The sequence below is a fragment of the Xiphophorus maculatus genome, chromosome 18, assembly GCF_002775205.1.
Source record: "Xiphophorus maculatus strain JP 163 A chromosome 18, X_maculatus-5.0-male, whole genome shotgun sequence".
NCBI lineage: Eukaryota > Metazoa > Chordata > Actinopteri > Cyprinodontiformes > Poeciliidae > Xiphophorus > Xiphophorus maculatus.
Window position 1 is genome coordinate 2,551,912 of NC_036460.1, and position 25,330 is coordinate 2,577,241.

General features: G+C 38.4%; 2 protein-coding genes and 2 non-coding genes across 4 annotated transcripts; 1 reads left to right on the forward strand and 3 right to left on the reverse strand.

Moving 5' to 3' along the window:
• Positions 1 to 293: 293 nt before the first annotated feature.
• ints4 (integrator complex subunit 4) lies at positions 294 to 17,204 on the forward strand. The gene is made up of 24 exons (XM_023351613.1): positions 294 to 407; positions 1,710 to 1,904; positions 2,001 to 2,118; positions 4,019 to 4,125; positions 4,210 to 4,324; positions 4,793 to 4,878; positions 4,974 to 5,024; positions 5,507 to 5,595; positions 6,781 to 6,901; positions 6,984 to 7,055; positions 7,136 to 7,310; positions 8,533 to 8,738; positions 8,810 to 8,952; positions 9,998 to 10,113; positions 10,828 to 10,961; positions 11,938 to 12,104; positions 13,401 to 13,494; positions 13,590 to 13,670; positions 13,743 to 13,873; positions 13,946 to 14,005; positions 14,135 to 14,294; positions 14,374 to 14,517; positions 16,322 to 16,442; positions 16,515 to 17,204. Exons 1-24 carry the CDS (start codon positions 354 to 356, stop codon positions 16,703 to 16,705), a joined length of 2,931 nt encoding a protein of 976 aa, XP_023207381.1. The 5' UTR covers positions 294 to 353; the 3' UTR covers positions 16,706 to 17,204.
• On the reverse strand, positions 16,812 to 21,271 carry aamdc (adipogenesis associated Mth938 domain containing). Its single transcript, XM_005810548.3, has 4 exons — positions 21,133 to 21,271; positions 19,433 to 19,576; positions 19,255 to 19,350; positions 16,812 to 17,611 (listed from the first exon to the last, which is right to left on the reverse strand). The coding sequence occupies exons 2-4, from the start codon at positions 19,562 to 19,564 to the stop codon at positions 17,471 to 17,473; spliced, it is 369 nt and encodes a 122-aa protein (XP_005810605.1). The 5' UTR covers positions 19,565 to 19,576; positions 21,133 to 21,271; the 3' UTR covers positions 16,812 to 17,470.
• A 2,757-nt stretch (positions 21,272 to 24,028) lies between these two features.
• On the reverse strand, positions 24,029 to 24,166 carry LOC111612105. Its single transcript, XR_002754408.1, has one exon. It is a non-coding gene; the product is annotated as a small nucleolar RNA SNORA8 (small nucleolar RNA).
• Positions 24,167 to 24,327: 161 nt separating this feature from the next.
• On the reverse strand, positions 24,328 to 24,458 carry LOC111612108. Its single transcript, XR_002754411.1, has one exon. It is a non-coding gene; the product is annotated as a small nucleolar RNA SNORA18 (small nucleolar RNA).
• Positions 24,459 to 25,330: the final 872 nt, after the last annotated feature.

The window sequence follows — 25,330 nt, forward strand, 5'->3', positions numbered from 1 at the left end:
TTAGTTCTTCCACACAATTTTGGCTGATTTTTGGTTATTTAAATTTTAGCGTGGAATTGGTTAATTAAAACAAATATTTGTTAGAAAAGTTGATAAACTTGATAAATATGGCTACACCTAATTCTTTCAATAGACATTAAATAATCTTTAAATAACAATTTATTAAGAGATATAAATCGACATAAATATGTACATAAAGTGAAAGCGTAATTTACAAAAGGAACGTGAACGTCACATTGACGTTCCTCTCCATCCTTCTCTTCGACTCTGGTATTGTGAGTTCCTACGGAAAGCTGAAAGGGACAATTCTGTGTTGTTGGTGTGAAAAATCAGCTAGCTGCTTTTGCTAGAACATGGCAGCACATTTGAAAAAACGAGTTTATGAGGAATTTTCCAAAGTTGTTCAGGTAAACACAAGATGTTGTTTGTTTTTCTCGCTTTTTGTTCAGTTGTAAAACAAACAGGAAAACGGGGAAATATACCGGCAGAATAACTAGCTGGTTAGCTAATGTAGCTTAGCAACATTCAAGCAGACTCAGTCAAAACCCAGTTTATAACGGTTACTGTGATCGTTGGGATCGCTTTAATCGTTTCAAATATAATATTTGGAATTGATTTCAGTCGATGATGTTACAATTGAGTTCCGGACTGAGCCAGTTAGCCTTCCTTAACGCCAACTAGCAGGTAGTTTATAAATACAAACTGACACAAATAACGTGTATAATCTGTTCTGACAGGTTAAATGTATCGGTCGTTGAAAGCAGATAAGAAGATACGTTTTAATGTGACGTTTTGAAGCGAAGTAAAAAAAAAAAAGCATGACTTTTCACATGTTTAGCTAATTAAACTGTAAAACATGGCTTGCATTTGTATTCAGCCCCACTGAGTCAATATCGTAGTCAGATTTTGTGGGATTATACCTGCAGGTTTTGTGGCGTATATATCACTACAACTTAATACATATTTGCAAAATAACCAGAGTTCCGTCAGTTTAAATGAAATATTGATTGAGTTTAAAATGCTTTGCGTAATTAGAAGGAGAATAAAATAACAAACCAGCAAAAAACTTTAAATTACAGTGGCAAAATAATGGAAACAATGACATGTTTAAAAACAGAATACACTTCATGATGTTACAGTTGTTATTTATCAAATTTGGTTGTAAACAAATGTTTTTTAGCCGTGATTTAAAAGAGACTCAATGTTTCTGAAATTATTTAGTTTTCTGGGCGTTTGTTCTATAGTAAAGGACCATAAAAACTGAATGTTGCTTCTGGTTGCGGGGATGCGGCGTAGGCTATAACCAGAAGTCTGATTGACTTTTTATTCAGACCTCTGAAGACACTGTTGCTGTAATCAATGTGACTAATTAAATGCATGGATGAGTTTCTCTAGATCTTGCTGGGACTTTCGGATTTTAATCCTGGTGGTAGAAAGCCGACTTTGTAACTGTCTTCATGTGGCTCTGAAGGTTCAGCACACAGATTTCAAGCTTGATGGCTAGTTTCTAGCTGTAATAAATGAAGCTGCAGATCGCAGATCTAGATTGTGCCTCTTTAGGTCCATACATATGGACCTAAAGAGGTCCATATGTATGGTATGTCCATATGTATGTATGTAGAGGTCCAAATAAAACAGTTTTATTTCTGTTTTTTGTAACAAAATATGCTAAATTGTTATCTTCCGGCTTCCTAACATGTTTCCTGCAGATTCCTCTTGAAGAAGCTCCAGTGAAGAAGCTGCGCCTGTCTAAGCCCAGTAAATCCGCAGCGCTGCACATCGACCTCTGCAAAGCCGCCAACGCCACCGATGCGCTGCAGTACCTCCTGGAGTTCGCACGCAAACCGGTGGAGGCGGAGAGCGTGGAGGGTGTGATCCAGATCCTGCTGGAGCATTACTACAAGGTGAAGCTAACGCAACAGATCTACATATAGTCACAAGGTTTTGGATTTGTTTACAGTTGTTGGTGGTAATAATTCCCTGTTTTGTTTCCCGTTTAGGAGACTGATAACTCAGTGAGGCTGAAAATCGCATCTCTTCTGGGTTTGCTGTCCAAAACAAACGGCTTCAGCCCTGACTGCGTCGTAGACGACGTCATTAATACGCTTGGAAATGAGAGTAAGACCCGTACCACTCCAATAAGAGTAACACTACTTCAACATGTTCTACCTGGAGTAAAAGTAAAAATTCCAAGAGATTACTCATGTAAGAGTAAAAAAAATATTGGGTCAAAAACTACTGAGTAACTGATCAAAATAGGACTGGGCGATGTATCAAGTATACTCGATGTATCGCGATATTTTCAATTTACGATAGTTAAAATGGCTATATCGCAACTATCGAGTATAAATTGTCGTTCAAATAATAAACTTTCACCGTCAAATTCACTGCGAGTATGGTTTATCCGACACCCTATGAATGCATCACTGCCCTCCCTCCCAACCTGAAAATTTTCTACAATCACACTGCCTGCGGAGAAAACAAACAAACATGGTGACAGCGAGAATTTGAGGCGAGCGGCTGAATGAGACGGTAACTGAAAACAAATCAGATGATCTAGTCTAGTTCTGAAGAGAAACAGCTGGATCAATAATCTGGCAGTGGTTTTGATTTTATATGGAGGATGTCGAACAAAATGAGGTAATTTGCGAAACATGTTATAAAACTTGCCACAAAAGGTTGTACCACAAATTTATTTCACCGCCTAATCAGACTATTCTTTCACATCTCCATTAATAACAAATGTACTTGAATAAAACCTAAACAACATAAAGCCAAAGTGGAAATAAATACTGCATTCAACCAAAAGAGTGTAGATTATGAAGTCTGTATATTATGTTGCCCTTCAGTAATAATTAGATTTAAATAGAGAAGATGGGCACATTGACTACCTGATGCAATAGTTCACACTACATGATTTTTTGCCCAGATTTTCCCCTTGACAATCTTAGAACGTTGGTCTTTCTAAGATGGTCGCTTGAAATTTCATAACCGATCATCCTGTATTGTGTGGTGTGTTACGTCGCCGCTCCGATCCTAATCAGGGATTTTCCCCGACTGGGAGTTTAACGCAGCCTGTTGAATGTGACAGGTAGCCAATCAGAAAGCGAGGATTCTCCTCCGTGTTTTCTGAGGGGAAATTATGGAGGGGAATCCCAAACAGCTGACACGGCGCAACCCGAAGTCCAGCGGACATCGGAGATGATATGTGGAAACAACATTAATGTTTATTCAACATGCAAAGAATAGAAATGACAAGGGGAGGAGTTGGAGTGAAATTGCTACCGCAGTTGATAAACCCGGTAACTTTTCAGCTGTTCTTCGTTAACGTGACGTAAATAAGTTATAATGATTTTCATTCAGTCAGGACTTTACTCTGACTTTAGCCACATGCATTGCAGGTAGATTGTAGTAAAGCATTGATTAATGTCTGGTTTTAAAATTAGTTAACTGAACTTGTAGCCATTATTTTGTGCCCATTGTTGGACACCACACGGCAGGACCGAACCCGATCGAACCGTTATACCTAGGATTTCTGTCGGCTAATGTGTGGTCTCAGGTTTTGAAAATGGGCCGATAATCGGCCGACAGCTCTAAGATCGTGTCGTGTGCGCTGGGCTTTACACTAAGGAAATGAGGAAGGAGGGTCAGTGGAGAGCACCGGAGTTGAGCCTTTTTTCATTCAGTGTCATTAACAGAAAGAGAAAAAGGCCGGAAGAGATAATGCCGATAATTAAAATGAGGTTGATAGTTTTAATTTATCGTACGATTAATCGATTTATCGTTTATCGCAACAGGCCTAGGTGTGCCTCTGGTGAAGTTTTGGTTAAAATGTTTGTTTTTCATTCACTGGGTAGAAAATCTAGAAATTTAACTCAAGTAAGAGTAGAAATACTTCATAATAAAATTACTTAAGTAAAAATACTCCTAAAATTAATTATTTTCCCAAAACAGTTACTCCAGTAAATGCAACTGTTTGCAGCTGCAGTGCTGATGACGGTTTATGAAATGTCTCCAGAATCCCATCAGGTTCTGGCTCAGCTGCTGGACTCCCTGCTGGCGATCGGAGGCCAGCTGCCAGAGAGTCCGGCTGTCAGGCGGCGGCTCGTCCAGGTGGCCTGCAAGGTGAGACCGCCTGCGTAAAATCTGGGCGTCGCCGTGGGGACGCCGCGGCGCCATCTTGAATATCTTCCTGTTTCTCCTCTTCAGCTTCTCTCCGATACGAACTTCGGGGTGAGGAACAAATGTCTGCAGCTGCTGGGGTTCCTGGGAACTGTGGAAACGCCTCTGACCAAAGACGGCGAGGGACCGAGCTCATCGCTAGGTCTGAAACATCCGACCGTACATCCGACCGTACATCCAACCGTACATCCAACCGTACATCCGACTGTACATCCGACCATACGTCCAACTGTACATCCGACCGTACGTCCAACCGTACATCCGACCGTACATCCAACCGTACATCCGACCGTACATCCAACCATACATCCGACCGTACATCCAACCATCCATCCCTCCATATTTTGAGTATTCAGTTCGTTACTGTAGAAAACATCAGATGTTAATTCTTGATTAATTTTTCTCTTTATTCTTTAAAAATGAAATAATCGTATGAAAATGCTCTCATGAATAATTTGCAGCAACTCTGACCAGCATCATAAATTTAGTATATTTTATTTCTGCTGCTGTGACACAAACCTTGAAAATCGTAACGTAGAAAGTATTACGGGCGTGTTTGTGTTTGGATTGTTGCTAAATGTTTTTAAGTGTCAGCTGTGTGGATCTGCAGGAGGAGTCCGGGACGTCCAGAGTATCATCAGTACCTACTTCTCAGACCAGGACCCCAGAGTGCGCACTGCAGCGCTCAAAGCCATGGTACAACCAGCCACAGAAATAAACTCTCTGTTCAGTTTCACCGTTAAATTACTGCTTTTTTTAATTATGTTTTTTTTTTCAAATTTATTTTCCAGCTGCAGCTTCATGAGAGAGGAATGAAGATTCATCAGATAATTTATGAACAGGTGCTCACGGATAAACAAAACATAAACAAAGCAGCAATATTTAGACGTTTAAATGAGTCCTGTTGCACAATCAATAAAAAAACTACAAGGGTTTTATTAGAATCAACTAATAATTCGCATTTATAAGACACACATCTAATTCAGCAGTTAACAGGTGGTTGATTGATGGATTTATAAAACGCCGTTAGGAAGGTGTAGCTACTCGAACTGGCTGGGTCCAACAGTTGGAGCAGGAACCAATAAAATCTCCAGGTTTTTAAGGAAACATCAAGTTAGACAAAGGAAAATGATAAAGTGTCTGGAAAGAAAACCTACAGAAATCTTTGAAAATTGACAATAAAAGAAAATGAAGGACAGATGGTTGGAATCTGTTGAATCCAAATGTGATGCACTTTGACTCTCTTCTCTCAGATTTAATTAGAAACTTTAAAAATCGACCAGCTGCTGTGGAAGGATAATGTTGATGTTTTTCATGTTTCCAGGCCTGCAGGTTGCTGTCTGACGACTATGAACAGGTCCGCTCTGCCGCTGTTCAGATGGTCTGGGTGCTCAGCCAGCTCTACTCAGAAAGGTAAAGATCACAGCGAAACCATAAGGCTCGCTCTAAATCACAGGTGTCAAACTCGAGGTGCAGGGGCCAAATCTGGCCTTTTGTAGCTTTTTATGTGGTCCTGTAGACTCCAGAGGGAGTGTTTTTGGTCTGGTTTCTACTGTAAATATCTTATTACACCTGAAATAAGAAAAAACAAACTGACAAATAACTTTTCAGCAACATATGGGAGCTTTAAGTAAATAATTCCTTAATATTGAGTAAAAAAAGTTCTAGTTCCACTAGCAGATTATTTCCCCTAAAACAAGACATTTTCCTCGTGTTATAAATTAAATAATTTGCCAATGAAACTTTAACTTTTTCATGAATATTAAGGAGTTATTTACTTAAAACAAGCGCCTATATTTTGCTGAAACGCTGCGTAGTTCAGAAGTACTAACATATTTGCACTTTAAAACTAGACAAAAATACTTGGTAGGATTTTGGGCTTTTGTGGTGAAGAGCCTTCAAAATAACTGGAGTGTGCTTCAAGATTAGTGTTTTTCAGTGAAATCAAATCAGTTTTTATTTATTGTCAAATTACATCAGTCCCTCCAGTTTTTCATGATTTAGAAAATTTTTGTGAAATCCACAGATCCAAGTGATTTTTCTCGCTAATGCGTAACACAGTCAGTCAGTTAGTACTTTAAAAATGTGGGTTTATTACAAATTATCTGCAAACATTGGGTTTAAGTTTTGCTAAGTCACAAACGGCGGTATTTGTTATTTTTACGACACTGTTGCCTCAGTTGCCCTGATGTCAAGTTATAGTCCAAAAAGTCATATTGACAGTCATACTTTTTGGAAAATTGTCAAATATTTTCCACAAAATCAGTGATTTTGGATCTGAAGAATTACAAAAACTATCATGAAATCAAGAAGTGACTGCTCAGTGTTAATATTTTAACAGTTTATTAATGAGTTCTCTCAATATATTCTGGCACAAGAATATGTTTAAGAACATTTATGATCTTGATGTGGCCAATTAAAATAAGTTTGACACTGATCTAAATCAACAGCAGTGGAAATTTTAGATCATCAAGGATTATTTAATAAAAGGAGGGAAATTGAGGTGCAGATGAGAAGATTTGTCAAATTTAATTGAGTTTGAGTTGAACTCTTCAAATCAGGGGAAATATTTAATGTATTTTCTGCTCTGCTTGTCAGCATTGTGCCCATCCCATCGTCCAATGAGGAGATCCGGCTGGTTGACGATGCATTTGGGAAGATCAGTCACATGGTGAGCGACGGTTCCTGGATGGTTCGGGTGCAGGCTGCTAAAACCTTGGTGAGGAAATCAAAATGATTCAGTCGTTACATATGTTGGATCCGTGAATTTTAACGGCGGATGTTTAATGTTGGCGACCCAGGGCTCCATGCTGCAGGTCAGCCATCACTTTCTGGAGCAAACTCTGGATAAGAAGCTCATGTCGGATCTCAGAGTGAGTATGTTCAGGTTTGTTTTGTGCTTTCACCAGAATAAATCTGATGTGTTCGTTTCCGTTGACCTTTCTGTGTTCAGAGGAAGCGCACGGCTCACGAACGAGCCAAAGAGCTCTTCGCATCCGGAGAGTTCTCCTCTGGCAGGAAGTGGGCCGATGATGCCCCCAAAGAGAAACTGGACACCAACACCGTCAACCTCATCGCCTCGGGGGCCTGCGGTGCTTTCGTCCACGGCCTCGAGGACGAGATGTTTGGTACCTGTCAAATCAGTTTGTGTTTTTGTGTGTAAATTTGGCCCCTTTTTGGTTCTAGATTTGAATTTTAAAGGGGGCCTATTATCCAAAATTCTAATTTTGCACATTTTTGTACTTCCATTTCGGTTTCTACTGCTTAAGAAAACACCCAGACGGTCTTTGGTGGCAATAAGTGAATGTTTTTTGGTGTCTGGATAATGAGCCTTTTCAAAAATTTCCCAGTGAAGTTGCATTCGGCGGGGACTGCAGTGTTACACAGCAACCCCAGCCGGACAAGTCTGTTACCTAGCAACCCAAACTAAGCTTCAGCATGTTTGGTCAGCTGGTTTTACCCTGTATGCTCTGTACAATGGCTGCTGGAAAAGACAAGTGTTTTTTGTTAACCTACCATCCAGAAACCTCTTGCTACATTCTTTTTGGTTGTGCAGGAGGCCTCACTTCTACTTTTCAAAGATGTATGGTTGTACAATTACGCATCTGTTTGGAGCCATTTACAATTGTGAGTGTAAAGGTTGAGTTTGGGGCATTGCCAGCAGCAGATTATTTGGATTTAAAGTGACAAGACACCCTAAAACAGCTCAAAATAGGCAGAACTAAGCAGAATAAAATCTCATTCTCTAATAATAATTTTGTGCAAAAAATGTAATAAACATGTTTTGTATAACCCGTAGACCTGTCCTAACCTGTCCAAGGAAACATAATGGGTCTCCTTTAAGACTGATTTCACACCTGATCGTCCAGTAGACTCGCTTCGATTGGGGTCCAAAATTGCAACATTTGTTACATTTTCAGCTGCTGCATTTCTCTTTCACTCTGCACTGAGTCAAACGAACCAAACATTTTTGAAAAACCTGTTCCCCTCCTCGCCTGTGGTGGCGCTGCACCTAAAACCTCTGAAGAAGAAACTGAGTTCAACTTCCTTCTTCACAAAATGCAACAATGCAGTGTTTAGGGATAGGATTTCTGTTTTGTTTTTAGCAAAAGACAACGAGCCATTTCTCCCGCTTGCGCTACAATAGCGTGTTTGTTTTGGTTGTATTTACCCAGAATGCCCTGCGCTGTAGTCCGCTTCCTGATTTTGGAGAGGTCTCCGGTTTATTCTAATATTTTGGTGCCAATTCAGTAATATTTTTCACTGATCCTCTTCTCACTTTGAGTCTTTTTGCTTTGTGCCGGAACACATTTGACTCAGACTCGTGTTTTCTCTTCATTTCCTCCTCAGAGGTTCGAATCGCTGCAGTGGAGGCTCTCTGCCAGCTCGCCCGCTCGTCTCCCAGCTTTGCCGAAAAGTGCCTCGATTTCCTCGTCGACATGTTTAATGATGAGATCGAGGAAGTCAGGCTGCAGTCCATCCACGTGCTGAGAGAAATCTCGACCCACATAACGCTCAGGGAGGACCAGCTGGACACCGTGCTGGCCGTCCTGGAGGTCGGGACAACCTGAACGCTTTGTTTTTAGCTGCGAGTAAAGATGCTGATAAAGTTGATGTTTGTCTCCAGGACTCGTCTCGGGACATCAGGGAAGCTCTCCATGAGCTGCTCTGTTACACCAACGTCTCCACCAAGGAGTGCATCCAGCTGGCGCTGTTGGAGCTGCTGAAGAACCTCAACAAATATCCCACCGACCGCAACTCCGTCTGGAAGTAAGACTTTATTACTTATTTTTATCCAAAACATTCAGTACAACTGGAAGGTTTAGTAAAAAATATTCTATTTCCTTAAATTAGTGAAGCAAACAGTCATTTTGTGGTTACTTTCCAGAAAGTTAAAGGTTATTTATAAAGTTTATTTTACATGACACTCCTTTAAAGCTGCAGTCTGTAACTTTTATAAAGAATCTATTTTTGGCGTATTTGTGAAAAGTGTCACCATGTTGTGAGAGTTTCTGAGACAGATAATCTGTTAATAGATCAATCTCCTCCACCTCCTCCCTGAGCTACTGTTGGCCTCTGAAGAAATGCACCACTCCTCACCTGAAACAACCAGGAGGGTCTTAGCGCTGTCAATCATCCTCATGTACTCGCTTCTAAATGTGCTAATGGCAGAGAAGCAACTTGTTGCTGCAGGAAAACTGTTTATTCTGTGTTATCGGTGGCTATACTAGCTAGCCTGAGCATTCATGATCAACTGTGCTAAATGCAGCGTAACAGAGAGTAACGGGGGGGTGAGCAGCACCACAAGGATGGGTGATTGACAGTACTAAACCCGGCCTCTGGCACAGATTGGTTGTTTCTAGCACTGAGAGAAGATTTGCTTGATTTTTTTTATTTTTATTTTTATGCATTTATTTTTTCACAGATTCTCTGTTTTATGCCATACTGTCACAACAGTTTCAACAAATATGTAACAATATCTTTATTCATAAAAGTTACATATTGCAGTTTAATAAAACTTACCTGAATCAGTAACTCTACAAAAGTAATTTGGAAATTTAAAAAAAGTAACCTTCAAATTTTGGCTAAAGTAAATCTTTACAGAGTAATTTTTATAAGTTGTTGTAAAATAATGGCCTGTAAATTCTGCAGCGTTTCAGAGAGGATCCTATTATTTCTGGAAAATAGTCCAGCAGTTTATTTACTAATTATTATTAAATTAACTCCATTATGTTTCCAGTATTGTTACAAACTTAAGTTAAGTTTGCATTAACTTTGTCCTTGATTTGTTTTTAATCTGCTTTCCTTCACACAGATGTTTGAAGTTTCTTGGATCTCGCCACCCAACACTGGTGTTGCCGCTGGTTCCCGAGCTGCTCAGCACTCACCCGTACTTCGACACACCGGAGCCTGACATGGACGACCCAGCCTGTATCTTTCATACCCCAGAAATTTATTTAAAGGGGCAGTAATATGTAAAATCGACTTTTTTTTAGCTTTTCATCGTGTTATAATGTCTTTATCAAAAACACACCTGAAGTCTTTCTTTGATTCTTTCATCCATGTTTGAGAAATCCTTTCATCTCCATGGCAACCATTCAGCAGTGCAAAACACCTGGATGGACCTAGCCCCGCCTTCAGGCCTCACAGAGTAGCATTCCCCCACTCAGCTCCTTCAGACTAGCCAGCAGAAATTAGTAAACACCTGGTGGGACTGCATCAGCTGAGCTCATTATGAAATCTACTTCTCAGTACCACGCTGGTCAAAACGTTAAAGGGTTTAGAAAGGAGCCATGTTGGGACTTTCTGACGGCAGAGTTTCTTAAAGAGACAGGCCTAATTTCTAGGTGATAAAACAGGAAGTAAAATTTCTTTTAAGTCATATGTGATATGAAATGGCTCAGAAAACGCATAACTCTGCCCCTTTAATGTGAGTAAAAAGCACAGAGGAACAGAAACCAGTGTGGTAATATTCAAAATGTACTTTATGAGAAGAAAGTTTAGTTTTTTAATACTTTCCTCAATATTTTAATTTTTCTGCCTCTGCAGAGCTGTTACAGTGTTTTTTATGCCACAGGGTTTATGTCGCAGAGTTGATCTGAGTGAAATCTGTTTGTCCCTCTTGACTCATGTGATCGATCTCAGACATCGCGGTTCTGGTTTTGGTGTTCAACGCCGCCAAGTCGTGTCCCACCATGCCGGCGCTGTTCTCCGACCACACCTTCAGGCACTACGCCTACCTGAGGGACAGCCTGTCGCACCTCGTTCCCCCACTCAGGGTGAGAAATGATGACAAACAGCCTAACAGTTTCTCTCTATTTTCATGCAAATCACCTCGCATTACGTTTTATTTAAAACTTTTTAAAGACTTTGGTAGGTGTGAACCTTTAGTTCCCATAAATCAAGAATAAGCTGCCTTAGAGCATCTCATTTAAGCTTATTTTTATAACGGAGGTAAAAATGACACTCACCTTCCAGAATGTTTACTTATTTTCATTAAAATCTTTTAGCAAGTAATGTTTAACACATCCTGCAGAAAATTTAAAGTAGTTTTGTTGTTTCACACTGGAAATAAATAAGGAAATACAGGATTTTACCCTCAAAAAACAGTTTGCAGGCATTTTTCAAGAGATTATGTTCACTTTAGAAAAATATTTTAACTCTGTTGAGCAACTGGAGCAAAGTTTTACTAATTGATTAATCACTTAATCGTTAGAAAAATCGATTAATTGCTAATTGATGATTAATTTACTAAACAGATAAAGAAAATGAACACATTCTGCAGATTTTTCATTTAAGTGCTCATGTTTTTTTTAAAACATGATTAGAAATGCATAAAAATGCAAATGAAAAAACAATCCAATTAATTTTTAACATAATAAAATCAACATTTAATTGCCTAAAATGCTATAACACCATTCCTTTAATGTATGCTTATTAATTTAACATTTTGAAGCTAAAAGTATGATTCTTGAGGAGTTTTGGGTAGAACATATTTACAGAATAAAGGTTTGTTTTTTTATTTTCAATGCAAAATGTATGTATGTTTTGTACAGTTTTGGCTTAATTAATGCTCTGGATGTGGTGTTCTTTCAGCAAGTGTTTTTTTTGTTTTGTCTGTATACTCTGGTTAGTGAATAATTGATTACTAAATTAGTTGTAGATTAATCATGACTAATCTGATTGATTGTGTCAGTGCTATGTGGAACTAGAACTTGTACTAAATGAGACATTTCCTGTAACTGTTTGCTTCAGTTGCCCAGCAGGAAGCAGGTTTACAGTCTAGACTCCGTGGACTCAGGATGCGGTTCTGGTTCGGTGGAGTCGGCCAAACTCTTCCTCCAGCAGAGTCTCAACAGGGTCAGCACCATCCAGAACTTGGAAACACCTGGAGCGCAGGACCTGTTGAACTTCACAATACGGTAAACATCGCACTGGAAGTAGGACAGGAGGGAATAAAGTTCAATGTTAAAAAATGTGGTCAAACTCTGAAAATGCTTTTGAAAAAAAACAGTCTTAGCATCACTCTGTTGAGGAGGAAACTGCTGAAATGTCTAAAGATTCATGATTTTATGAATCATAAAATGCAGCACCAATAAAAAGTGAGGCAGTGTTGTGGTCTGGAGTTGCTCAAATGTTCTTGGAAACATTCAGGAACATGTCAGTAAAGGAGCTCATCTGAATTTTTGTTCCCATGATTAGATTATTGCTTTTACTTCCTGTTTGCACAGATGCATTTAAACAGGACAAAGTTAAGATTTATTAACCTCAGTTATTTAGAGGACTTTAACAAACATACAAAATAATCATCTATAGTCTTGAATGGAGTTAAATTTTACCCCAAAGACAATCTTTGAGATTCACTTAAAAATACTTAGATTAATAGTTTTAGATTAAAATTAGCTCCATTCGATTAATTTATAACGGCCGCTTAGACCTTCTTTTAGTGTTGTAGTTTGGCCGCCATCCAGCAGAGGGAGCCGCCGGTCATTCTTTAAAGCGGAGCCGTCGAGACAGACACAAAGATGGCGGCGGGATCACGTAAAGTAAAACGATCCAAACAGAGTCCGGTTTGGGATGGAAAATGCATTTTATGCGCCTCTGATGTGAAATATAAACACTCAGTAAGTTTCTTGTGTCATCACCTCTCATTCAGTCGAGCTGCAAGATGGAGCAGAGTCAACTTTCCAGCTAAAATTAGCTGATTTACTACCGCGGTGATGATGTGATGCTAGAGAGCGGAGGTCACAGCAGAATAAATTTAACACGATGGAAAACAAATATGATGACGATAAAAACGGTTGATTTTGAGGGCTGTCAGGACTTATTGGACTTCATGGACAAAAGTGTTAACATTCCTTTCAAGAGTAACCACAGACGGTACTTCTGCATGAATGCAGTGTTAAGTGTTTCACATTTGATTATTTGTATCTTTTTCTATTCAGCAAACGATTTCCTATTTGAGTCAGTATTTAACCCTGCTAACAAATAAATATTTTTAAAAATATGATGATGTTCTTATTTTTTAAAAAATTCATCATATTACAAAAAAGGCCCGTCATGTTACGGAAAGACGGTTGTCCCAAAAGAAAACCCAAATTTTTAAGAAAATGGCTTCTCATCAGTTAATTTTTAGTTGATAAAATCAATCATTAAACGAACTTATTAATTGATAATGTGCATGGATTTTTGTGACCTTGTCGTTTTTATTTCAACAGAGATCTGCAGCGGCTGGGTGAGCTGCAGACTGAGCTTGCTGGAGCTGCTGATTTCTGTGCTACATACCTGCGCTGTCAGCTGCTGCTCATGAAGGTAGCATGCGCCCCCTTTTTATTATTACCTGGATTTCCTGCAAGAGAACTAATTTCAGAGTAAAACTCTTTAAAAAATAATTTATTTTTGTTCAGGCCCTGCAGGAGAAGCTGTGGAACATGGCCGTCCCTCTCTGCCTGAAACAAAACGTCACTGCTACAGCTGCAGCTCAGCAGGTAAACACGCAAACTTAAGATTGAAATACATATCATAGCCTTAAAACAGTTCATTAGTCTGTTTTTCTGTAGATTTTAGAGGAAACCTACAAGCTGGAGTTTCTGTACAGCAGTCTGGAAAGCAGGGAGGTGGCGACCATACACCATGTTCGCCTTCAGGCCAAAGCCTTGCAGCTGGTCCTGACGGCCCGAACCAGACCAGGGTCGGTACAGAAACACACAGCGCTCAGCCGCTGTTTGTGCAGAGTTTTCACCCAGCTGTCACTTCTCCTTAGGTTGGATCTTCTCATCAGCAGCTGTGAGAAGTTCCTGCAGGAGATCGAGTCTTTTCAGAGGTAATTTAGTCTGTTAGTGTATTTTATTGTATAATTAGCCATTAATCAGTGTTTTTAGAGCTTCTGAGAGGCTATTTTAGATTGCTAGCTGTAGTAACTCAGTGGCTTGCCGCCTTTCTGCTCCCTCAGGATGTTCCTGACAGAGCTACCCCACCTCCAGGACAGCTTTGTGGACAAACTTTTGGAGATCATGCCGCGGCTCTTGTCTTGTAAACCTGTGGAGCTGGTGAAGATTCTCCAGACGACACTGAGACAGAGCGGCCTGCTGCAGCTCAGGCTACCTGAACAGGTAAAATAATAACCAATCAGACAGTTTCTACAACACAAAGCAGATCTAATACCAACATATTTTCATATTTGTGTAACAGATCCATCGCGCCACAGCCACCATCATCGAGCCAACAGGCGAGTCGGACAACCCGCTGAGGTTCACGTCCGGCCTGGTGGTGGCGCTGGACATCGACGCCACGCTCGAGCACGTCCAGGATCCCCAGGATAAGGTCAAAGTTCAGGTGAGCTTTACCTTAAATTTAAAGAATGCTGCTGATTGTTTCATACTTTGTTTTACCAGAATGTTCTGGGTGCAAATATTAGCGATTCACTGCAAAAAGAACTTCTTCTTACCAAGTATTTTTCTCTAGTTTCTAGTGCAAATATTTTAGTTCTCTTAAAATAAGACAAAACTAACTTACAAGTAACTTTTCAGCAAGATATAGGAGCTTGTTTTAAGTGAATAATTCTTTGATATTGATAAATAAAAAATAAGTACAAGTTCCACTGGCAGATTATTTCACTGATGACATTTTCCCCACATTTTACATGAAATAATCTGCCAGTGGAACTAGTACTTTTTGTAAAGTACTAGTTTCCTGTTGATAGTAAACAACTCGTTCCTATTAAAGGAACTAAAAGACAGGATCGTTTTTTTAGCTTTACATCATGTTATAATGTTACTCCCTGAAGTGTTGTTTTGATTCTTTCATGCATTTTTGAGAAACCCTTTAATCTCCATGGCAGCCATTCAGCTGTGCAAAACACTTGGGTGGACCTAGCCCCGCCTTCGAGATGCAGCTCCGCCCCACTCAGCTCCTTCAGACTAGCCAGCAGCAATTAGCAAACACCTGGTGAAACTGTGAATCAGCTGAGCTCATTATAGGAGCTACTTCTCAGTGAAACGTTGGTAAAAACCTTTAAGGGGTTGATAGAGGAGCCATGTTGTGAGGACGTCCTGAAGGTGGAATTTCAGAAAGAGCAGGAGTTTTTAAAGAGCCAGAGGTCAAATTTTAAGTTGTTAAATTACAAAGCCAGATTTCTTTTAAGTCGTATGTGATATATATAGCAGTTTTATAACAACTAATATGCCACCGTGTGCCTGGAAAACACAAGTTCTGCCCCTTTAACACCAAACTTCTTCTGCAGCATGTGTTAAAAGCTTCAGCTAAAATGAACCTTCATGAGACGCTGACTCACTCTGGCATCAGCTTACTTACAAACCTGCCAAACGCCGGGAGGGCAAACTAATTCTAGTAGCTTGAGTTGTGATTCACGCCAAGTTACAGGCAAATGAGGAAAAAGTGCAGTCACATTTGATGCTTTTTGTGAGAACATGGGGCTTTTTTTTCCTAGAATAAAATCACTTACATGTTTTTGTTGACTTTGCAAAATGTGATGTGGGCTGTCTTATAAAAATCTACTAAGTTTTATATTTCCAAATATTTTTTTTAACAGATGACCAGGATTTCTATCTATTCTGACAATTAATTGGATAAAAAATTAATTTAAATGTTTTAAACATGCAAGTAAACAATTCAGTTCATTTTTTGAACAAGAAAATAAACATTTTATGCAATAAAAGCATTTCTTTAGTGATCATCTGTAGCTAAAAATACTCAGTAATGAGAAAAGCTAATCCATTTCTGGTTGACTTAACACCAGTTTATGTATCCATTAAATTATTTTTGCATTAACCAGTTTGGACAGCAGAAGGTGATTAATAGATTTTTTTTTATTTATGAAATTTGAACCAGATGAAGCTAAAACTATACGTTTAGAGGAGTTCTAGGTAAAACATATTTACAAAGGATTTTTTAAAATGTAAAATGTATAATTTTTGAGTCTGCATACTCCAGTTACTAAATTAGTTGACGATTATTTCAATGATTGATTTAATCACGATTGATTGTTTTAGCTCTACTCATAGAATCGGCCACCTGGAGGTTTGTTGATGTCAATAGTTTCAGTACAAATTTTTTTGTGTGGCTCTGTCGGATTTTGCATATTTAAACCTTTATCGGTTCTTTCAAACATTACTCACAGGTCCTGTATCCAGACGGCCAAAGTCATGTGATCCATCCCAAACCGGCAGACTTCAGAAAGCCGGGACCGACCAGACACCGGCTCATCACCCAGGTTTACCTCTCTCACACCGCCTGGACGGGTCAGTACAACCAACCGCTTAAAGCTCCTCACGCTGACCTTCAGCTAACATGATGGCCTTGACTTTCCCCAGAGCCTTCACAAGTCGAGGTGCGCCTCCTGCTGGCCTACAGCTCCTCTTCATCCTCTCCGTCTTCATCCAACAAGTCTGGATGGAGCGACAGCATCGACGGCCTCCCACCAGCAGAGGCCGCCGTCGAAGGAACGATCCCGTTCAGCAAGCCTGTCAAAGTCTACATCATGCCCAAACCTGCACGAAGATAACCGGACCCCAAATCTACGAGACACTGCTTCAGATCTGACTGGATTTTTAAAGCGCAGATGGAAATATTTTTATTTGGATGGAATTTTGTTTTTCACTTCACAAACGTTTGGAAAGCATATTGATTTTATTGGTTTTCATGTAATCAAACAGGCAGAAATACACTTTCATATCAGCGTTTCACAGCATTTCACTGATTTAATAAAACACATAAGCACCATTTCGAATGTTTTAGACACTGTTGGTGCTGCAGGCTGTTAGAAATACATTTCTATAAAAGTTCATGTTTTGATTTTGAAGTTTGAAGCATCTCAGCTGAAGTTTAATGAACTTCAGAGCTTCAAAACTCAACTGTATTTAAGTGCAGTAGAGTTAACTGACTTAAGTTAGTTCTCCCACTTCTTCAGATTTAACGACTGGCGTCAATCGTCTGTGCTGTTATCGATTTTAAGATAAAAGTTTCCAGAAGTCACCAGAGATCAACTTGCCCCCCGAAAATCATATTTGTTTGATTTTGTAAATGTGGACTGGCTAGTTGACCTTTGATGACTTCTTGAAATATTTATTAATAGCTTTAAAATGGTAGTGGCACAACCATGTGGCACCAATTTTGCTTAAGTTGAAGAAGGTTGGAGGCCCAACTTTACTCCTGTAAATTCGGTGTAAATAAAAACTGATTTAACCTTCTATCCAGGTATGAGATGCAGTATTAGGGCCAGGGAACAGTGCTCCGTTAAACATGTTTAATCGCGTCCAGGGAGGCGGAATCAGCAGGTTGAGTGGAAAACGCCGCCCACTTTGGCTCCCTGAACGGCCAGCTTGTTGTATTCAGCGACGGCCTTCTGAGTCTGAAGGACTCGGACTTCAATGCCTTGCTGCTTCACGAAATCCACAGTCGAAGAAGGAACCTGTGGAGAAAAAACGTGCACGTCTAAACAGGAACTACGGTACATTACGCTACAGAACAGATGGGATTGTGGCTCAAATATTGCAGCAGTGAACCGATCACAACATCATTTAGTATCACAACGGGACACCGAGAGGCTTTTCTAACTATTGTATGTTGGCTGGCTGAAAAACGGGGTGATTTTGTGTCCGATTATGTCTTTATGTAACGTCTGGAGCATGGACGAGACGAGACCGGTGTATTTATAGCTGAACCGCCATCTTTATTCGGCTTGCTCCGTTACCAAGGCAACTCAATACTGCCCTCTGCAGGCCAGGAGTACATAACGTAGGTCACAATGACTTGGCTTAGCAATTGGGAAATCGTTTTATCGAAATAACTTTTTCAGGCTATTTTAATTTTAAATACAGCTAGAAAAGGTAGCGAAAGTAACGTAATTAGCCCAATTACGACCTTTTCACTTCCAAAAAAAACAACAACACAATTTGTGCCAGAACGTCATGACGTTGGATTCGATTCGTCATTGACGTGCGAACCGCTTCATAATTCTGCAGTTGAAGAAGCCAGACACGCTGTCAGGATGTAAACAATGGCTGAAAATTATGATTATGAAAGAAGTCTGTGTAACTAAATCATCACAATCCCACCACTGCTGACTCAGGCTACCTAATACCTGATTTTAGTAATCAATTATTCTATTGATTATTACGATGACTAATTGAGTAATCTGATGGGGAAAAATAAGACGTATTCTCACTTAACCATTTAAGCTTATTTTATCCACATTTATAAATGCATAAAAATGCAAACAAATTCAATTTATTTTTTAAAGATGAAAATACATTTTATTGCCTAAAATGACATAACATAGTATCCTTTAGTGAAAACTTGATCATTGCAGCAAAGGATCCATCTGCAGCTAAAAAACACGTCTAACATCAATATTAGGTTAGCCCAATTTTGGGCTAACCTGGTGACTGTTTTTCAATTAACCTATTAATATTTGGATTTATATGTTTATTTATTACAGAATTTGAACCAGGTAAAGCTAAAATGATGCTACTACAGGAGTTCTGGGTAGAACATAGTTACAGATAAACATCTTTTCATCTTGTTTGCAAAATGTAAATATTTTTTGTACAGTTTTGGCTTAATTGCTGTTTGGAATATGTTGTTTTTTCTGCATATTACCCTTTTTGAGTCTGTATACCCCAGTTAATGATTAATCAATTATTAAATTAGTTAATGATTCTTTAAATAACTGATTAATCGTTCCAGCCCTACAGTAGATCCAAACTTCCTGATTCGGATGGCTTTGTCCTTCCGCCTCATACGAGTCGATCTGACCTGTGAGCTGATGCAGCATGCGCTGAGATTGTTGAACCAATCCCCTTTTGGGATTTATTTCTGCAATCCTGTATCCCTTACAGTTCAGTGGTTGCTAGTCTGCTGCCTCCTCTAGAGGGGGATTAGGGGCGTAATGCTGAGGGGTCGACTAAGCTGACCCTTACACATAAACACTATATGATACCCACAGAAAGATCAGCAATGTCCGTCACAATAAACTCTTGTAATTTAGTTTGTTACTGAGATTTCTGGTGTTGCACAAACATTACACTTGACTTTTTAAAGAATATAATTTACCTGTAGAGCTTCACTCATTCCTCTCCCAATGACCAGCAGCTCTATTCCCTTCTTCATCACCTCCTCCAGGTCAGCAGGTTGCACTCCTGGGTAATGCTAGGACAAAGTCATAATGTTCCTCAGAGGAACAGATTTTAAAATCTCTAACAGCGTTTATATTTATTCTGGTTTTACTCACATCAGTCCCAGTCTCCCTCCAGTCCCAGGCCCGGCTGCCTCCGGGCCAGACCTTACAGTCCTTGTAGCTGGAGGAGCATCCCTTCACCTTCATCAGGCCCCAGGACAGGGTGGCAATTTCTGGAGAGGTCATAGTTCAACAAGGCTGGAAGACAATAACAAGTATTCAATAATGTAACTAACAAACAGAAAACACACAGTTCAACCAAAGAAAAGGTACAGACACTCTTAGGAGCTTTTTTCAAAACTGTTTAGGTCAGAGGTCGCCAGAGTTAGGTAGTAACTAATTACAATTACTTGAGTAACTTGTTGGAAAAAATTTACTTTTAGGAGTATTTTTACTATGCCATACTTTTTACTTTTAACTTGAGTAATTTCATTATGAAGTATTTCTACTCTTAGTTGAGTTAGATTTCTGGATTTTCTACCCACTGAATGAAAAACAAACATTTTTAAACCAAAACTTCACCAGACAGACACACACCTGCAGTTTTTGTTAAAGTTTCAAATGTTTCATTTGGAAAGAAACTGATTTGGAATTTTTTTCTTTTGTCTGATTTTGTTATTTTTCTAATTTTGTTATTTATAGTTTTGGCTCTTGCAAAACCAAAATTTCCACATAACTTTATATTTTGGTTCAAGAGTAGTGCTACTCTTACTTAAGTATAATTTCTGAGTACTCTGCCTGCCTCTCAGGCTCACATTTGCTATCTAGGCTCTCCAAAGTGGCTCATAATAACCTTCAACTGTAATGTTATAAAACTAAATAATGGTTTGATATTTAAACTGGAATAGGAAATGCTTTTATGTCAAATCTGCAAAGAATTTGAACATGAAAATGACAATAGGAGCTCCTAGAATATTTTTAATATGAGGCTGAAATGGATGTCCTTATTAAATAAATGTTTTATTTTGGAACATGTAAGTAATACCTACCTTCCCACTTATTACATAAAAACATACCTCTCACAATAGAAAACAATTAAGCACAATAACTATACAACCAAATAGCTGGCACATTTTAAAAAGAATGAGAAGAAGCATGGCTTCCCTTTTAATTGTTTTAACCAAAACATTTAAGAAATTATATAAAATATTTAAAATTTCAGATTCTATACCATAAAAAGTGAAATTTATCAGTATTGCTATATGAAATATCAAAGCAAAAACTACTTTCTATTGAAGAAATACTATCAAATGAAAAATTATCCTCCCAAAAATCTTTTGTTCGCGTGAATTTAAGTATAACTGCCTTTCATTACTAAAACAGCAGAAATAGGTGAGATTTCTTTCAAGAGAACCAGATTAATGAAATTAAAACAATGAACTGATTCCCTCCTCCTCCCTTACCTGAGTCTATCTGGGTCTCATGTTTTCATTGATCCAAAGCAAAAAGATGCAATATTAACACTCTAAAGTCAGTATTTGTTTATCTATTATTAAGTTTTACCTGAATTAGCGTTTAGTTTACAAAAGATCTATTTTTTTAACATGAATTATCTTTCCGAAAGGTCGTGTAGATTTTCATGTAAACTTGTTTTAGGATTAAGGGGAAAAATAGCTCTTTAGATTATAAATATCGCAGATCTCCAATACAGGCGATTTTAGGGAGCAAAAACAAGACAACCTTCTTCTATGACAGCAAACAGCCTAAAAAGTTGCTAGGAAACCGAAACTGTTGTAAATAAAACTTTAACTCACCGTTTAACACCAACAGCGACAGTTCGACTCTGAAGTTGGAGTTAAAGGTAAACTGTGGAGACGTCCTGAGTTGTAAACAACACGTAAATCAGCCTTGTTATTGAGTTAAACCCCCAACACAACCCTTGTGGCATATTTTTAATTAAATGGAGGCTGCGCCCTCTGGTGGATGGGGGGACAACTGCAACAGACCCGAAAACATGTAATGTCTATTTTTATTTCGTTAGGGTTCATTTAGCTGAGCCACTGTCTCGGCTTTTGGTCGCAACTTAAGTCTCAGGTATCCTAATAACTCTTAGGTCCCTCTCTACTACGTTTTAATGATCTAATTAAGCTTAAGACTGTTAAGTTTAACCTCATACCGATGATGTAATTTAACCGTTAGGAAGCACAAGCTAATTAGCATAGCACAGTTAAGCAACAACGCAATATGAAGCGCTTTACGTCACTGAACATAAATCTAAAGCGATTTACCACATAAATTCAAACTAAAAATTATTTCCAGTTTAACTTATTTAAAATGTCCAAGTTAAGATATATAAATGGTAACAACTCTATTTCAAATATTTAACCATTTCTAATTTTTAGCACCGTGGTAAATTTCATATGCGTTCATTTTTACAATTCACGTCAGTTCAGAATATTAATATAGCATCAATTCAATTGTTTAAGTCATCTTAAGCAAACAAAAAAAAGTTAATTTAATGAGGTCATACAGCCATTTCCAATGATCCTTTTTAATTCAGTCAAGTTCAATTCACTTTTGAAATTGGTTAGTTTTTATTTTAATTAATTTAATTGAAACTCTGACACTGTATTGAGCAAAATAAAAATTTACTTTACATTCCCTCTAAAAACAGAAATGAATGCATAAATGAGACTCGAGGATCCTTTGGTCTTATTTATTTTCGTACAAAAGAAAAATCTGCTTACAAATTATTCAAGTTTACATACAAGAAAAATTCATTTAGTTTTAATCTGGAGAAGATGATGCATCAGAGGAAACTCCCCTCAGCTGGTCCACGTCTGCTTTGATCTGCATCTGAAAAATATTAAATAAAAATTCAGCTCTTCAGCATTTGAGTTTCTACATTTCTGATGCGCCAGGTTTCCTGCATGTTTGCAGGCGTCATGTCCCCAGTGAGTCCTCTACAAACGCTGCTGCAGAGGCTCACTGGGGTGGGTTTTGATTTCTGGTCAAGTCCACAGCAAGTCAGGAACACCGGATCCTGAAAGCCTTGGTATATGACCAAACTGGACAGAATGTAACAAACATGCAACTTCAGAAACTCACCTGTGACACAGAATCCCTGTTCAAACTTCACCTTACAGCATACATGCTTCAGTTGAACCCTGGAGAAAAAAACCAAATAAGACATCAAATATCTCAACAATCTTATCCAAAATATTAAAAGAAAGAATACAGAAGGGATGCAAACAATTGCCATCAATAGAATAGAATAGAATAGAAGTACTTTATTCATCCCAGCAGGGAAATTACTTCATGTCTGCAAGCAGCCAGCTGTGCCGGCGCCAAAACAAAAAAAGTTTATTAAAATGAGTCCAAATGGATTAACTAATAAGGTCTGCTTAGTTATTCTTTCAGGGTTGTAGTTTGGCCGTCATCCAGCAGAGGGCGCCGCTGGTCATTCTCAAAGCGGAGCCGACCGTTATAAAAAAAACCCAACAAAGATGGCGGCAGGAATATTGCAGAACGGAAAGGGGTAACGGTCCGAACAGAGTCCGTTATATGATGTAAAATGCCCTTTATGAGTTTCTGTTAGAAATAAACACTCAACTCCTCAAGTTTCACCTTAATGTCGCTCATTCAGGTCCGTGACGAAGCAGCGGCAAAAACTATTGATGTGCTACTATGGAGTTTAATAATCTGAGAAAACCCATAATGTTCCGTTTATTCAGTCAATATTTTACACAGCTGACACAAAATGTTAATTTAATGATTTTTAATGAAATCTTTCAATTTATTGAAAGATTCAAATCAACTTATTAATCGATCATTTGCACCCTCGCATGCAGGTTTTCCTAGTCAAGCGTTTGGTTGTTTCAGCCATTATTCCAGGACTCCCAACATGGGGAGCTGGGAGACCAACGATGCCTGACGCTGAGTTTTTTCTTGCACTGCTATTTAAACAAACCAGCTGATGAAACAACTGGCTGCAGACACCGCAGTGCTGCTTAACACTGAAAAACACAGACAAAAATAAAAATACTTACAGGAAAGTTATTAGATGACGCCCAGCTCCAAGAGCTAAACAAGAAGGAAAACAAAATTATTGATTTAATAACATAAAATTAAACATATTGATATAAAGGGCCATTATAAGGGAGTAGCACATTTCCACCAAAAAAACAGACCTAGAAATTTTAATACCACCAAATTCCTTCAAGAACATTTGAGATCTCAAAATTACTTTGTCACAAACTTTAAATTTTTGAAGCTCAAATTGTATTTTTTCTGGAACATCTTGAGCTCCAACAGTCAGAAATTTGTAAAGAAAAAAAAGACTCAAGTTTTGAGATTAATATAAGACATTTTCTTAATAATCCCCTAAAATTTCTGAGTTTGAGTAATAAACTTTTCAGAGAAATACCTCAAAATTCAGTGTCCAATTTCTTTCTTAAATTTCTGAAATAATCTCAACATTTGAAGATTTTAATAAAATTTTTGACTGAACGCAAGAATTGTCCAGGAAAAAACAAAAAAAATCTGAACTCCAAAAGTTGAGAATTTGTAAGAAAAAAATCTGAATTTTGAATATCCAAAAATTTTAAAGAATTGGAGATTATTCTCGAAACTTCAGAGCTTTTTGCTGGAAATGTAATTTCTATAAAAAAAAAAATCTACAATGGCTCTAATTCACCGTTGTGGCGATGAGCTTGTTTCAGCTGAAATACCAGGACTCCACACACAGGCAGCATGAAGACCAACGATGCCAGAAGCTGAGTTTCTTTAGCACTGACCTTTGAACTAACCAGCTGATGCAGCAGCTGGCTGCAGATACCACGCAGTGCTTCTTCCATAACAAACGTTTTCCAGCCCAACTTACCAAATCATCCCGCCGCCATCTTGCATTCTGACGCTGTCCGAGTCATTTCTGCCAGACCTGTGACCTGAAACACACGTCTCTGTTAAATCTGGTCGATAATCCGTCTTTCTGAAGCTTGTCATCATGTTGTTGTCCTGCAGTTGTATCCCATAATGCTCACAGCAGAACACCTGGGTAAAGCGAAACCACAGATTTCCTCTTTGAGGCATTTCCAACGACTTGGCCCTACATGAAGGGCCCGTCGGGATAGACCTCAGAGACGCCGAGACCTAAAAAGGAATGCTGTAAAATTTTATACACATTAGAAAAAAACGGCAAAATTCAAAACAACTTCCTCAATTTTTCTGAAGTTTTTTTTCTGGCTGAAGGCGGTTTACCAAGTTGGTATCGGATCAATATTTTTGTTCCAGATTCCCTCCTGAAATTTTATTTTTGTGTTTCAGTTCCTCAGCTCTGCCTTAAAAAAATATTCTGATTGGCACTTTAGGAAAAATCCACACAATTTTGTTTTGTTTACCATTTGACACGTTGATATTACAGTAATTTGTAGATGCTTATAACAGTCAAATGAAAGGTCAGAAGTTTGAGATGATTTAATTTCCCTTTGGGATCAATGAAGTACTTTTGAATTGAACTTTAAAGTATTTTTTGATGTCGGTTCAATACAAAAAATGCTTTAGTTATTTGACACCTTTAGTTAGTGAAATTAAAGATTGACACTTTTTTTGCTGTCCATGTTAGTTTCCAACTTCTGAATCTTGTTTATTACAGCCTTGTGAAATAATAATAATGATAAAATAATCACGCTCCATTTTATCCAAACCAGCAGATGGAAAATGCATTTTTATTCTAAGTAACATTCTAATCAGTTCGTGTGAGAACTGGGTGGAAACAAATCTACTGAAGATCAATTTCAGATCCGCCTGAAAGCTTAAAATAAAAATATTAAGCTTCAGTCTGAAAATTTTAAAATATCCAAATATTATCCCACCCAAATCATGTTCTGGAATAACGTATCAACTAACAGGAAGTCATTGGACAGATTGCTGAATCAGGTGGTTTATAAGCACAAATACACTCAACACCAAAAATAAAAAATAAATTCAGTCTGAATAGATTTTTGAATCAAC

Coding starts and splice junctions, on each gene's coding strand:
- ints4 (XM_023351613.1), top strand. CDS start 354: ATGGCAGCACATTTGAAAAAACGAGTTTATGAGGAATTTTCCAAAGTT. Junction 4,325..4,792: donor GGGACCGAGCTCATCGCTAG/GTCTGAAACATC, acceptor GTGGATCTGCAG/GAGGAGTCCGGGACGTCCAG. Junction 5,025..5,506: donor ATCAGATAATTTATGAACAG/GTGCTCACGGAT, acceptor TCATGTTTCCAG/GCCTGCAGGTTGCTGTCTGA.
- aamdc (XM_005810548.3), bottom strand. CDS start 19,564: ATGACCTCTCCAGAAATTGCCACCCTGTCCTGGGGCCTGATGAAGGTG. Junction 19,351..19,432: donor GGAGGGAGACTGGGACTGAT/GTGAGTAAAACC, acceptor ACTTTGTCCTAG/CATTACCCAGGAGTGCAACC. Junction 17,612..19,254: donor GAATGAGTGAAGCTCTACAG/GTAAATTATATT, acceptor TTTTCTCCACAG/GTTCCTTCTTCGACTGTGGA.